Genomic DNA, 14,968 nt, shown 5'->3' on the forward strand with positions numbered 1-14,968 from the left:
TCAACAAAAAAGAATGATGCACTCTAAGCAAAATAAGAAACAGATTTCGTTACAGTCTTACCTCCAATGGAATGCTGCATTTTAATGAATAAGAAACGCTTGTATAAAATATGTAACTGCTGGCAGTATTACTTGTGGTATGTTGAAGCAGATTGTGGCAAAGATTGGTCACAATATTGATTACCACTGATATCATAGAATCCTAATTGGAAAGTTATTAAAGGTAATATTCTTAACGAAGAACAATATTTGTATACTATAATATTATGTAGTCATCCAGATATTTTATGGTATTCATAAAATAAACAAAAAAGAATGTCTAGTGCAACCTAAAATGTCTAGCATTGGAGCTTATAATCCATTTTCAGTGGGTGACGTGGATAAAGTTGTAATGGAAATGTATGTCCTATGCATCATCCATTGATCATTCCTTTAAAAAAAAACAGTTTCTTGAAAATATATGTAACCAGAATTAAAGCTCTTGAAAAAAAGAAGAGGCTAATTAAACCTTTATATTCTAGGATATTTAGATTACGTTCAACCTGATGAGAAGAGCACTGGGTCACTGAATTTTACTGAATGTTTGACCATGTTAAGAAGCTAGCTATTCATAAAATTAAGTTTCAGACAAAAAAACATGACTGTCATGAGGGTCCTCTTGCTTACAATTTGGACAACCTGAAGACACTGTATGGAAATTCATGAATAATGAGGAGCTTTTCTTTAATATCTTCTGGAAAAAAATGTTAAAAGGACTTGTGTGATATTACATGAGTCAGTCGACTGTTTTTGACTACTCGAGATTGCTGAGCCATTTCTTTGTCATGTGACCTTGATGTAAATAGAAATGGCCACACTCCAGTGCCTTTCTTGTTTGGCATAGATGAAAAAAAAAGATTAAACATAACAAAGGTGCACATTGGGTCAATAAATGAAATTCTATTTCCACTTTATGCGAAGACAGTAGAAACATTGCAATCAGACAGAAGATTATCAAAACTATTTGAGAAAGACAATTTTGTATCTTCAACGTTTTAATGAAACCAAACACTCCATACCGAAAAACAATATTAAAATTATATGAAATGAAAATAATGTGTACGAAAATAAAACTTTTATAATCTATGCTTATAACAATACTAAAACCTTTTTTTAAACAAGTATCCCAGAATTCCCTCTTTATCTACTAATTATTATCCATATCATTTATATTAATTTTTAGTTATATCTTTCATTCCGTTTTTTGTGAACAGTTGTCACTACTTTTGTTAAGTACCTATAATCTCAGATGTGCACTGCCGAGCTTACACATTATACTGTGAATTTTTAGTTGTTATTAACACATTAAAATAAGATGGTCTATTTCTGTAGGTTGATACATTTTAGTTTTAATTGTTTAAGATAACACTTCTAGTTTGTTTGTTTATTTGTTTTTTTTTTTAGAATTTCGCGCAAAACTACTCGAAGACTATCTGCGCTAGCCGTCCCTGATTTAGCAGTGAAGAACTAGAGGGATAGTCATCACCATACACTGCCAACTCTTGGGCTACTCTTGGCCATGCCGGGCCCCAACACTTCTAGTGTAAAGTTGTTCAGTCAATTAAACTAAACTATAGTTTATTCATTCTCCAGGAAACAATGTCCGTAAGTAAATCGATTAGATTAATTTCATAACTCACAGTAGTTCATAAATAACGAAATCATAAGTGAAATAGTAAACCCGTATTTCCTTGTGTACTTGCATACTCAAAATTAAACTTTAAATTTAAATTACATACCATTTTGTTTATCCTGAGTCTAAATGTATAAATCATCAAGTATTGTTTAAAGAGTTCGAGATGTATTTTGAACGAACCTTTAATTCTGCTTACTGTACATTTTGTGTTGTGACAACTGTGAGGTAGGATGTTTCATGTACAGAATTTAGTTAACACGTGAATAATGGAACTGAAACTTTCTGTGTTTTAATGAAATTACGATTGGATGATCAGTTGTATGATAGATGTTAGCGCTTGGTCGTTCAACATACGTTTTATACAATGGGCTTGGTTTCAATACTCATCATAGGCAGGGCACAAATAGCCAGTTATGTAACTTTGTGTTGGATGACAAAGAAGCTTATATTAACTGAAGATAATCTGGAACAAAATGCATTTTTTAGAACATAGTAGTAGCAGAGAAATTATAATATAAGTTAAAATATTTGGTTGTGGTTTTAGTGACCTCTATAACCTGTGGAATGGCTTGTCAATTGCTGTATGATAAGAAACACGTCAAATTATAATTTGTTCACTCAGGCGCTGATAGTTGACCTTACTTCATTCAAATAGATAAGAATGCTCGGACTGACCAAATATAATGTCTCATTCCCTTTGAGAATTCGAAAAAATATTTCTGGGAATGTGTCGCGTTTTAAAATGGGTGTCCAGGTATAATAATTGCCCTGAAAAGTGTTTTTTGTTGTTTGTTTTTTTAGAAAAATAATCGAGGCGATGTTAGAGCCACATGAACTCTTTGATTTTAAATATGGAACATGAGCACACTATTATCCTTACTGTTTATGATAACGATATTCCAAATAGAAACGAAATGTCAATGACTTTAGTTTTAAAGGATATAATGCCACATCTTTACTAAATACAAATGTAAATGTAATATCGCAAGATGAATGACCAAACGATTTTCTATCAGGTCACATAAGAATTGTAGGAGACTTTTGCCTAAACATAAGTTGAGTAGGAGCGGTTGTTATTATTTTATAAAAAAAGACAACAACTTTAGCCTTGCCATAATAAAAGTTTAACAAATTAGGATTGTAGTTTTAATTTTTATATAATATATCTATTTATTGTAGTTGAATATATAATTTTTAATTATTTTTGTTTCTTTTCGCTTGCTCTTACTGGTGTGTGATAACAGCGGTATTAATTTTCTCAAGGATATAGTACATAATTTTTATGAGCAATGAAATTACTGACAGAAATAAATATTTTTATGTACCCATTGTCCTATTCAAATAATATGAATTCATTGTTCTAGAGAAAGAAGCATGGGAATCGCGGATGGATATTGTTGAGAGAAGTTAGCGAGTTTACCATCAGAGGGCACTAGTAAAACACAGCTTCTTTCCTTTCATGAGGTTGAGACCACTGAACTGCTAAGTTAGTGTGTGTATTGAGGAATTGTCGATTTACTTCTGCTCTCCCATGTGAATCACAAGCATCTCTGCTAGCTACTTTCACAAGAGTACATACATCACGCAGTTACTACACGTGTTCAGGACGTTGCTATTAACCTTATGCACTTACCTACAGATCTGTTCGGCTTGTCGGCCGACTCTATCGACATTATGACGGACTTTCTTCTGCCTGGAGAGCGGTCTCTTCATGAGGCTCTAAGCGAACATCCAGGTGAGTTAGTGCGAACTGGGAGCCCTAGTTTGTTATGTTCTCCGCTTCCCTCACATTGGCGATCCAATAAAACTCTACCCGTTACTTTCAAAGTGGTAGCCCTGGCCGATGTATCCGATGGAACAGTAGTGACTCTCCGGGCAGGAAATGACGAGAACTTTTGTGCCGAACTTCGGAACTCTTCAGCAATTATGAAAAACCACGTAGCTAAATTTAATGACCTGCGGTTTGTCGGCAGAAGCGGACGAGGTGAGTAACGTTCGTTTTGAAAACAACATCAGCAAAGTAATATCTTATTGGGTTCAAACAGCATAGAATTATTTAATATGACGAGAGGTTCACTTGTATGATGTATACAATGTGTTCGCTCCTTAAATACAGGGATCACTACATACGTTAGAAACACAGCAGTTTCATTTTTCTGAATGCTCAAAATTTTGTAATGTGTTTGTTACAAGGGATAGGAAACTCGTGAATGTGTAACGAGAAGCACACTATATCCTTTGTCCTTAATTTCTTCTCTTTGTTATTATATAACACACCACATGTCGTGTATATTAAATCAATTAAAGTAAAATATGTAACTCTAGCATTATTCTAACAAGTAAGCATATTTTAATTACTAGAGTATTTCAAAATTGCTACACCTTAGTCCTTTTTACTCAGCTACATGAATTTCTATGATGTTACTGACTTCTACATAATTGTAAAAAATCGTGAAATGTATAATAATATAAGTTAATAGTTTTTTTATTTAAATATTATTCAATGCTCTCGCTTAGAAATTTTGTTTCTTGTCAAATTTAAGGACACGTAATTTTTAACTCAGCTTGTAATACAAGCTGTAATATGTAATATAACTGACGCTAATTTTCTAGGCTCTACTCAATCCGAATCGTGACCTTAATAACTAACATATCTGAAATATACTTTTTGTGTTTTTTTTTAAATTTTAAGTCCTATTTTATGTCAGTTACATGCAACATGATTATCAGGTCATAGACATAAATATAAACGTGCATATGAACTCTCTATTTCAAGTAAAAGTGTCACCATATTGTAATGGAAGACTTATATTTCAACTTTGTCCAGAGATAATGAGGTAGAAGCATACTCATGAGTTGAAATTTTATCAGTTATATACTCTAATAAAACAGCTGAAAATAAAAGTGTTTGTTGGTATAGTAAGCTGTCATTTTGCCATTTATGTTATTAATTAACATTGAGCTGATAACTCTCTTGCAATGTATTTATTTATAATGAACTGTCATAAACTGTCAGAAGAGAAAATAATATTAAATATTTTTTTAAATCACTAAAAAACTTCCGATAAAACCTAGATATTGAATAAAAGAACAACGAACTGACGTTTACTCTACATTCACAAATATTTATTGCAAACTTTCGGCTACCTGACCACAACCATCATTAGGTTATACTCAATATAAATTTAAACTAAGTGCTACTTTTAACTTATAAGTTTGTCTTGATGACGGAGAAAGCCTAGTAGATGAAAGATAGCAGTGAATAATTTTCAATGTCGAACGACACCTGTTCATTGTCTATTAAAATAATGTTCCCCACCCACGTTATGAACCTCAAATAATATAAAAAACTGTTTACTTTCAAACCAGTAGCTGAAATGTTGTCAGATGTTTCAACACTATATAGTGTCTTACACTAAGGGTACTTTACCAGTGAAAAAGACACTGAATAAATGTGTTTTTTTTAGTTTTTAGTTTGACATAAACAGTTTTAACATGGTTTTCAACTTAATTCGTCTTATAATGTTTAATCGTATGATATGTGGAAATAATTTTAGATTTTATAAAATATCTACCTATCTTCGACAAAGCTGCATATTAGATAACATTGAGAGAGTATGGTTTCTGTTGGTGGTTTAGCTTCAGCCTTTACAGGGTAACTTGTGTACTTATTTGTGAAATTCTGTAAGTCATTATTAACGCATTTCACAATATGTCTAAGCTTACTATTTTGGTATCAACATTAAATAAAGTCCAATCTATAATTACAGCGAATAAGCATATTTATGTTATATTATAGATTGAAAAGTTTAATGTTTCTCTGGCAGGGTACTTTTCAAATATTCTATCAAATAAGCAGTAGTAATGTAACAACGTTAACTGAGAATTACACTGAATAATAATAATACCATGTTTCCTTTAATGGCTGAAGCTGTAACACAACAACGTTTGTTAAGCATTGAAATCCTTTTAATACTACTTTAATAAAAGTCCTATATTGCATTCAAGTGGAATTTACGATTTATGTTTAGTTAGCTTGCAAGTTCTGGTATTGTGAGAACAGCCTCTTCAGCAAGATTTGATGCTATTTCTATTTATCTCTAATTCAAAATTGGATGAGACTAATCAAAAACGTGAGAAAAAAAGAAGTCTCTCATCAAATGTGATTTTAATAATTTTAGGTAAGCCTAAAATTCTAAATTGTTTGCCAGTTTTGGTGTTTCACGCTGCTTCATTATATAACACTAATACTATGACAAATTGATAATTGAAATGTTTCTTAAAATGTTTAATAGTTCAACTGTTCTGTAAAAGTCTAGTCAACCTCACAGCTCCAATAAAATGTAATAGCGTAAAATGTTTAATGGTAGATACAAATCATAATAGTGTGAGAAATTAATGTTCGAAATGAAGTTGGAATTTTCAATCAGTTTGGAGTTCTAGACGAGACCGCAATGGTTTAGATACAGTTCCATCTTGAACTACTGACCAGAGGGAAAACAGTTAGATTGAAGCACTGTCACAACAATATTTTGAACACACGAGATAAAGTCTTGAGAGTTTTTTGTTGTTTATTAAACATGAGTAAAATCTGCATATCTAAAAGACTATAAATAACTTTTTGATCAGTTGTATGCAGTTTTATGTTCTTAAACACTAAGACCGTACGTTGACTATTAATATTTTTATGTCGATAGATAAACAATTCCTAATTGACAGTTATTTAAATAGTGACCTTGAAAGATGTGTGAACTTGCTTAAATCAGTTTAGTTTGAAATCTGTTCTATATTTTTTTCTTGTTTTTAGAATTTCGCGCAAAACTACTCGAAGGCATTTTGCGCCAGCCCTCCCTAATTTAGCAGTGTAAGACTAGAAGGAAGGCAGCTAGTCATCACCATCCACTGCCAACTCTTGGGTTACTCTTTTACCAACTAATAATTAGACTGACCGTAACATTATAACGCCCCCCACGGCTGAAAGGGTGAGCATGTTTGACGTGACGAGTATTCGAAACCCCGACCCTCGAATTACGAGTCGAGTGCCTTAACCACCTGTACATGCCGGGCAGTTCCATATGTTGAATTTCACATTTTTTTACTATTAAATGTGATAATTAATACTATCGTGAAAAATTAGTACCGCTACACTAAGAGAGATAATTTTATATCTATATTATAGCCTAAATGCAATTTTACAGTTTTGGGTCAAGGTTATGTGAGTACATAGGAAGTAATGTTTTCCAAAGTTAAATTAGCTTAGGCACAGCTAAAATGTACTATATGCTTTTGTGAATAGGATTAATGTGAAAAAACAATTTAGTTTGCAATAATACGTCATTGCACAAGAAATTCATGTTTCACATTTTTAGTAATGTCCATCTTTGATAATTTTCCGGTGAAGATAAAATATTGCATCAATTGCATATTTGAGAACGATATGATCAGGTTTTTTGTATTATTTTTATTTAAGTAAAAGTCGAAGTAACAAAATGATAATAGAGATAATAGACGAGGTTTTGTGCAACACATACCAGTCGTCATTGTTAGCTTGAATTAACATAAAGGGAGAAAACGACTGTGTAGAAAACATAAACATAAAGAAATCAGTGGACTACCTAAACCAGACAGACCAACATTGATCGCTAGGTGCAAGAATTCAGTTGATGTAATGTTGACCAATAACAACAAAGAATTTTTCATTGAAACTTTTTCATATTTAAATTTAAAAATTCGATTACTCAGTGGTTTCCATTCGTAAAAATTTAGCCACAAACAAAATTATTTTCCCTATTCTTAATGCACTTTTTATGCAGTGTAAAACCATATAAATGCTATATTAACAACGTTTAAAACCATATCTTTAGTTTACTGTCTGACGTGGTGAAAATATTTGATGATTTTTAATCGAGATAACTTTTCCAATGTTATCCAATAACATGGCCCAAAATTCATTTATTAGTTTTCTTTTAAGATGAAAGTCCCAGCATGACCAGGTGGTTAAGAAGGTCGCTGGTTCGAATCCCTGTAATGCCAATCATACTCGCCTTTTCAGCCGTGGAGACGTTATAATGTTATGTTCAATCCCATTATTCGTTGATAAAAGAGTAGCCCAAAACTTGGCGGTGGGTGGTGATGACTAGTTGCCTTCTCTCTAATTTTACACTGTACAATTAGGGACATTTAGCGTAGATAGCCCTCGTGTAGCTTTGCGCAAAATTCAAAACTAACAAACAATCCTTTAACATGAAACTCTAACACCAGTTCTCTAGCTCGGAAACAAGTATAAAAGACAATAAGAGAAACAAAACGTTCTGTTGCATTTTGTACATGCACAAACATGACTGTGTTGATAAAAACAATTTAGATTGTAGATTATTCAAAAGCTCATGCTAATGAAAGAGCTCAGAATTTCAGTAATTTTTTCTCTGGTAACTGTTCGATTCTCCTTGGTGGGCTCATCAGGGAGTCTGATGTGGCGTTGCTATAAGAAAACACAAACACACACAAATAACTCTAAAATTCTCAGAATTCCGTAATTGTTCATTTTGTCTTCACGGATGCTTTTTTTTTGCTATAATTCCCCTCTAATTAACTTATACGATTCATACGAATTGTTTTATCTATTATTAATATATTTATGTAACGTTTTTATTAGATACATACACAAACTCTTATCCCCCCACTTCTATGAACGTGAACTCATTTTCTTAATATGATAAACTCGTCCTTATATAAATATTGAACTAATTTTAACAACTGTACTTGACGCTTATCACGCTAAAGCTTCAAGGTTTATTTAGTAGTTGTCTGAAAATAAAGATTTTTTTAAGTATCTAACCAATCATTATGATTGTGACAGTTGCGCTGTTGAAGAGCACTGAATTGTAGGTTGTGTTTCTTATGGGTGGACCTTTGTTTGTAAAGTTTTAATGAGATTATATATTAAGTATTTACGAATAAGATTACAGGTAACATTGATGGCTAGGATAGCGAATTTCATAAATTGAATCGCTGCGTGTTATTGTACTTAACATTTGCATTTCAAAGGTCGGATAGGTATATTGGCATAACATACACAGTCGTTTTGCTGTTAAGTTCACTGAATAGATTATGTCGGTTGAAGAATAGTTAAAAATAGTGGTAGAAACGTAAAACAAAAGATTTTCTCGATGCTACATGAGCTTTGTTAGAACTAAATATGTTTTGTAAAATTATAACGAACCATTGACTCTTGACTTTACATTCATATTACTTTAATCATTCACACCTATAAAACAGTCCTTTTTCTGTTATTGCTGTACGAAAATGGTTTGAAAATAATTTCATATATAACGTTAAAGCTTTGTGTGCATATATAATAAACTATTTACAAATATAAAGATTTTAAGGTTAACTGTTTTACTTGAAAAACCAATTATTCGCTTGGTGATACACACGTGTATTCGTCTGTTTTTAAGCATCCGCATGATCGCAGTAATTACACTGAAACATTGACAGTTTAAGTTATTCTGATATATATGTTTCAGTACCAGGTATTTCATCAAAACAAGAGTTTCGCTGGGTTTCTAATCTATAAAAAGGATCTTCATATATAGCCCAACATTGGATAGGGCCCGGCATGGCCAGTTGGTTAAGGCACTCGACTCGTAATCTGAGGGTTGTGGGCTCGAATCCCGGTCACACCAAACATGTTCGTCCTTTCAGCAGTGGGAACGTTATAATGTGATGATCAATTCCACTATTCGTTGGTAAAGAAATAGCCCAAGAGTTGGCGGTGGGTGGTGATGACTAACTACTTTACCTCTAGTCTTACACTGCTAAAGTAGGGACGTCTAGTGCAGTAGCCCTCGTGTAGCTTTGCGCGAAATTTAAAAACAAACAAAGATTGGATAGTTATCGCCTACGTGACCATATACGTAATCCCATCAGGTATATACTTTTTCTATTATATGATAGCATTCAGTAATATGGATTAATCATTCAATCTTAATTTTTGTTTCGAACGCGAAAATAGTTTTGTAAGTAATAATATTATTAAAAATAGTTTTCGCCTCTTATCAGCTCAGCAGAACGATTGGGTGAATTTCATTTATAGTATTAACATAAACTATACAGGTACTTCATGAGTGTCACCGTTGTGAAGTAAACACAATTACCTGTTTGAGAACATATGCGATTTGATATGATTGGTAGTTTCTCAGTTTCATTGTTTATTACACTCTCAGATCATATTAATGTAATTTATTTCGCAAACACGCCATGACAATATCGTATCGTGTAAGTAATTCGTCTCCAATGTGTTGCCATGTAACTTCTCGTGTGCGTTGTTTCTCTTCAGCATATAGAGTATGTTCTAACGTTACAATAAGCAAACAAAGTGATATGTTGAATTTCTATCTATTCATGAAATGTCGAATGTTTAGCGGAGCAGCCATCATTTACATCATTTAGTGGTTTAATTACCGTACTTTTTTGAAATATTGAAGCATGAGTAACTAAAACGTGAGATCGTTTGTTTTCTCTTCCATTTATAGAAACAGAACTTGAGAAGCCTTTTTCTGACATCGTATATGCGCACAACATCTAGTTTTTGTTTCTGAGCAGTAGCGTTTAATGAGCCCCCTAAAGCTGGTTTATGCATGTTTGGTGGCAGGTATCGGGAGATTATGTAGTCGTATCTGGCATCCGTGATAACATAGATAAGCTGACTTGATTGGCTTATGGAGGGCAAGATCCTAGTTGACAGACTTTCACGAACAAAATATTCGTGTTTTTAGTATTAGTTACAATGGTGATTATCTAGGAATAAACTTGTTTAAAACCAGTACAATTTTTAATATATACATATAATTACGATCATTATTACAGAAAATGTGTGAAAATAATATTCATGTAAACGATTTAACTAAATAATAGATATATATATAGAATAAACTAATGAAATAACTTCTTACCTTTTCTAGAAGGTTTTACGTTTTTTAACTCACATTTGTTACTTTTCTTTATTAAACGCCTTTGAAACTGTTTAGCCTTTGGTGATTTTAAATCAGTGTTTCACCATTTAGTATAGTTTTATTGGCAATTTTAGTTTATTGTCTTACTTTTCAGTTTAGTTGTATCAATGATTTTATATTGGTTCACTTCTCCATTTGCTAGATTATAAAAGAAATATGTGAATGAATGTAAGTACAATGAACTGTAACATTGTTTAGTCTGCTAATACAAAGCGTTTAGTTAGATTGTAAAAAAATATTACTGAAATATTTTGAAATGGAGAAGGTTGTCCAGTTTTCGTTCAGTTCTAATACTTAAATTTTTCGTTGTTTTTTTAAGCACTCAATCGTTTAAATTGTGATGTTGTAAAGTTTATCTTTGTATAGACGTATTGATGGGTAAACTTAAACAATTGGTTATTTTGTTGGTGAAACACAGAAACAGATAAAGACTAAAATAAAGAAAGTCAAGAGAAGTGATCTAAACACATAACAAGTTACTTTCTATATAAATAAAGGCAGTAAGTTAGTTTAGTAGATATAATCACGAACAAATAGAAAATATGGTTCTGAAATCAGGTGACTAGACAAATAAATTGCCGCTGTATAAAATTTGTTGTTATTAAAACTGATAACTTTTGGTAATTATTTATACGTTTATTGGCTTTTTTGTTATAAGTCGATTTTGTACTTTATTACTATAACTTAATATTTCATTTAAAGCAAAGTGTACTACATTACCTTTAAAAATAATACTGCTTTAAATGATATGTAAATTAAAAGTTGTCTACTCCGCTTCATATAAGTAACGAGAATACTTTCTCAAACAGTAATTAAATGGATTAGTGATTGAAGAGAAGCCTACTGAGTCATTAATTTAAACATATTATAACTTATAGAATGTAACTGTTAACTGATGATAGTGCGATACTATGAGTTAAAACTTTCTAACAATTAACACCAGAATATTCTTAATGTAAAAGTTAGCGCTAATACATTTTTGAGATAAGTAATTATATGTTGTTTTTAGTGCAAAGTTACAAGATAGGCTAAAAGGATTCTATTCACCGCGAGTAACTGAACCGCGGATTTTAGCGTTGTAAGTTCTTTTACATATTATTGAACCAACGAGAGACTATTAAATAGAACCTTATATTCAGCGTTAGTTAATGAAACACTGTGTTTTGCGATTATTGAAGATAAACATAACATTGCCCAGTATAGTAAGAAACTACTGATTTAAGAGATAAGCAAAATACAAGGAAATAGAACATGCTCTTATATATTAAGCTAGCTGAATAATGAATAAAATGACAATTGAGCACAACAATATATATAACAGTGTAATAAAGAGTAATGAACAATGTATCATTATCTTAAGTTGTATTTATGAATAATCCGACCTGATAATTAAGCGGAACAAGACCATAACCCTAATAGATAGTTAAACTGTCTTAAGAAATAGTTAAATGAAGGGTGAAGAAGAAGTTTTTGTCTATAGATATGTTCAAATAGAGCACTATACGAAGTGATAGTCAAATAGAACACCGTCTTAAAACGATTATAAAGGAGTTCTGATTCAAGCAACAATTAATTAGAACTATTTCAAACGGTAATTACGTTGGATAACAATAGCTTAAGATACATGGATCACCGTTTTAATATAGTACTTGAGTAGAGCGCTGTTATAAGCGTTAAATATTTAAAACTTTATCTTAAAACGTTTAATTTAATAACCTTTAATTCATCAGAAGGATTTCTCAAGTGGTAATTAAGCAACAATATTATCCAGTGACATGTGGATTAACATTTTTATGTATTTTTCTTATTAACAAAGCCGCATTGTGCTGCTTGCTGAGTCCACCAAGGGGAATCAAACCCCTGATTTTAGCGTAATATTTTTTATTAGTTTTAATGTAGAAGCTTACATGCAATAAACATATATTCCATTTTTATTTACCGTATTAACTTGCTTATCTAAACTATCATACATATAAATACCGTTAACTTTATGCGTATAAGAAAGTCAAAGTTACAAAAGATTTTTTGTTTTGGGAATTTCGCACAAAGCTACTCGAGGTCTATCTGTGCTAGCCGTCCCTAATTTAGCAGTGTAAGACTAGAGGGAAGGTAGCTAGTCATCACCACCCACCGCCCAATCTTGGACTACTCTTTTACCAACGAATAGTGGGATTGACCGTCACATTATACACCCCCATGGCTGGGAGGGCGAGCATGTTTAGCTGTTGGGACGTTATAGGGTGAGGGTCAATCCAATTGTTCGTTGATAAAAGAGTAGCCCAAGAGTTGGCGGTGGGTAGTGATGACTAGTTGCCTTATCCCTCCAGTCTTACACTATTAAATTAGGGACGGGTAGTGCAGATAGCCTTCGTGTAACTTTGCCTGAAATTCAAAACAAACCAAACCTCGTGTAACATTGTACGAAATTAAAAGAAACCAAATCATCTCTAATTATATGCCTAAACTAGCGCATTGTTAGTTTTGTATATACACGTATCCTTTTCGGTACAAGAAAGAAATAATTGCGACCCCACAGGAAAAGTTTTTCAAAAGCAATATAGCGTCAATTTTCTCTATGCTTCTCTGCAAAGTTCACTTACTTACTGACATAAGAATAGGCATATTTATAAGTACAAGTAGTTTTATTGTGCAAAAGTCATTGTTAATATTCAGATATTTTAAAGGTGGTTTTGAAAGGGCAATAATTATGGCCGCCATTTTGTTTTATCATTATCCCTACTGTTTAGTACCACCTTGTTTAACGATGGTTCCCATTCTCGTAAACGGCCAGTTATTTTATTAAACCTAAAACTTAGTGAATGGCATCGTGAAATAGAAAGTGTGGAAGAAAAAAAGTGGTTTGTCAATTTCTAGCATGTATAGTGTTGTTTTTTTTTGTTTAAGTGCCTTCGGCTCAGTGATAAAAATATAGAGTGAATACAAGAAAAACTTGTGGCCGTTTCTTAAAATATGCTTCTTCTAGAAGAAAAGGAAATTACCAGAGCATAACGGGCATCATAAAGTATATTACAGAAAATTTGGAGATTTTCTCCTATATACCAAAAATCGGTTTCCTCACAATCTACAGTGCGTTTTATTATCATTTTTCTGCTTGGTTCAGAACTTGGCGATTTGAGTAAAATGGTCTGGGTATGCAGGATATTGTAAGGAACAAAGAAATCTATCCAAAATATTTTTTCTGTAATACCTTCGCTTGGAATAAGCCTGATGTTTTGGATGTGAATGACGAAAACAATATTCGTGATTCTAGACACGTTGAAGAATTTAATCCCTGAAACGACTCTTTACTGTTGACTTCTTGAAGGATGCTGTAAGAATTGACTGTGACATAAACATCAGTTCTATTGGAAAAGGCCCAGCCAGGAATACAACTAGGAAGTTTCATTAAAATGCATTATCCTTCAACACGATGATAATTAGTTCTTTTATATTTTGAATAAGGTACTGTTATTTGGATAACATTTAGTGATACATGGTGATTGTAAAGAAAACTCCATACTTAAGAGTACCATTCTTAAAACCTATGTGTTCTAAAAACCGAATGTTACCAGAAGCTTATGATAATCATGCATTTTGGAAAATTTCGTTAATCCTTGCAATATCTTGTATACTAACGCCATTATATTCAAATCATCAAGCTCGAATTGTTGAAAGAAGAGAATGAAAGAAACGGTAAATTCCCTTCATTTATATAATAGAACGTATCCAAAATGTTCTCTAATGAGTCGTAAAATTATTGTTGCATCTCTAGTTAATTTTATTTTAGGACAAGCATATTATAAAATATGACCATTTTAAATATGGATTTTTCCTTATATGTTCATTCTATATTTTTATCCCTCAACGAAAGAAATATCAACAAAATATGGCCATTATCAATGAAGATATTTGATGACCTACCTTTCTGTTAACCACTGAAAATAAACGTGTTTGATTAATTGACGATGTGTTCACGATATGAATGTCTAGCCTCCGCTTAGTTTTGCATATAAAAATGTTTTATCTTCTTCCATGCTCTTAGATTTCTTTCTTTATGTATTAATATTGAATATTTCTTAAACAAGCGTTGCAAATTATACCGTGCTTTATATGATCGTGGATACTTACCTAAGATTCTATTTGATCAAATAACTAAAGTAACTGCTTATTATTTTGAAATATCGAAAAATTTATTGATAGGATAAATTTTGCAACCGCATACTTTTCAGACGCTTATAAGTTATAAGATCCTGCTTTATCTTTTTACCACTTTGTATAC

General features: G+C 32.1%; 1 protein-coding gene and 1 long non-coding RNA gene across 3 annotated transcripts in view; one reads left to right on the forward strand and one right to left on the reverse strand.

Moving 5' to 3' along the window:
- Window positions 1-3,069: 3,069 nt before the first annotated feature.
- Window positions 3,070-14,968, forward strand: part of LOC143250645 (uncharacterized) — a 69,876-nt gene continuing 57,977 nt past the window's right edge. The window contains exon 1 of one of the 2 annotated variants that reach the window (XM_076501511.1): window positions 3,070-3,659. In XM_076501511.1, the coding sequence (XP_076357626.1) occupies window positions 3,299-3,659 (361 nt within the window). In that variant the 5' untranslated portion in view covers window positions 3,070-3,298. The remainder of the gene's footprint in view (window positions 3,660-14,968) is intronic. The other variant, XM_076501510.1, reaches the window with a different exon arrangement.
- LOC143250646 (uncharacterized) overlaps window positions 7,850-14,968 on the reverse strand; it is a 101,258-nt gene continuing 94,139 nt past the window's right edge. The window contains exon 3 of the long non-coding RNA XR_013028284.1: window positions 7,850-8,156. This is a non-coding gene — a long non-coding RNA (uncharacterized LOC143250646). The remainder of the gene's footprint in view (window positions 8,157-14,968) is intronic.

Source organism: Tachypleus tridentatus, chromosome 5, assembly GCF_004210375.1.
Source record: "Tachypleus tridentatus isolate NWPU-2018 chromosome 5, ASM421037v1, whole genome shotgun sequence".
Classification (NCBI taxonomy): Eukaryota; Metazoa; Arthropoda; class Merostomata; order Xiphosura; family Limulidae; genus Tachypleus; species Tachypleus tridentatus.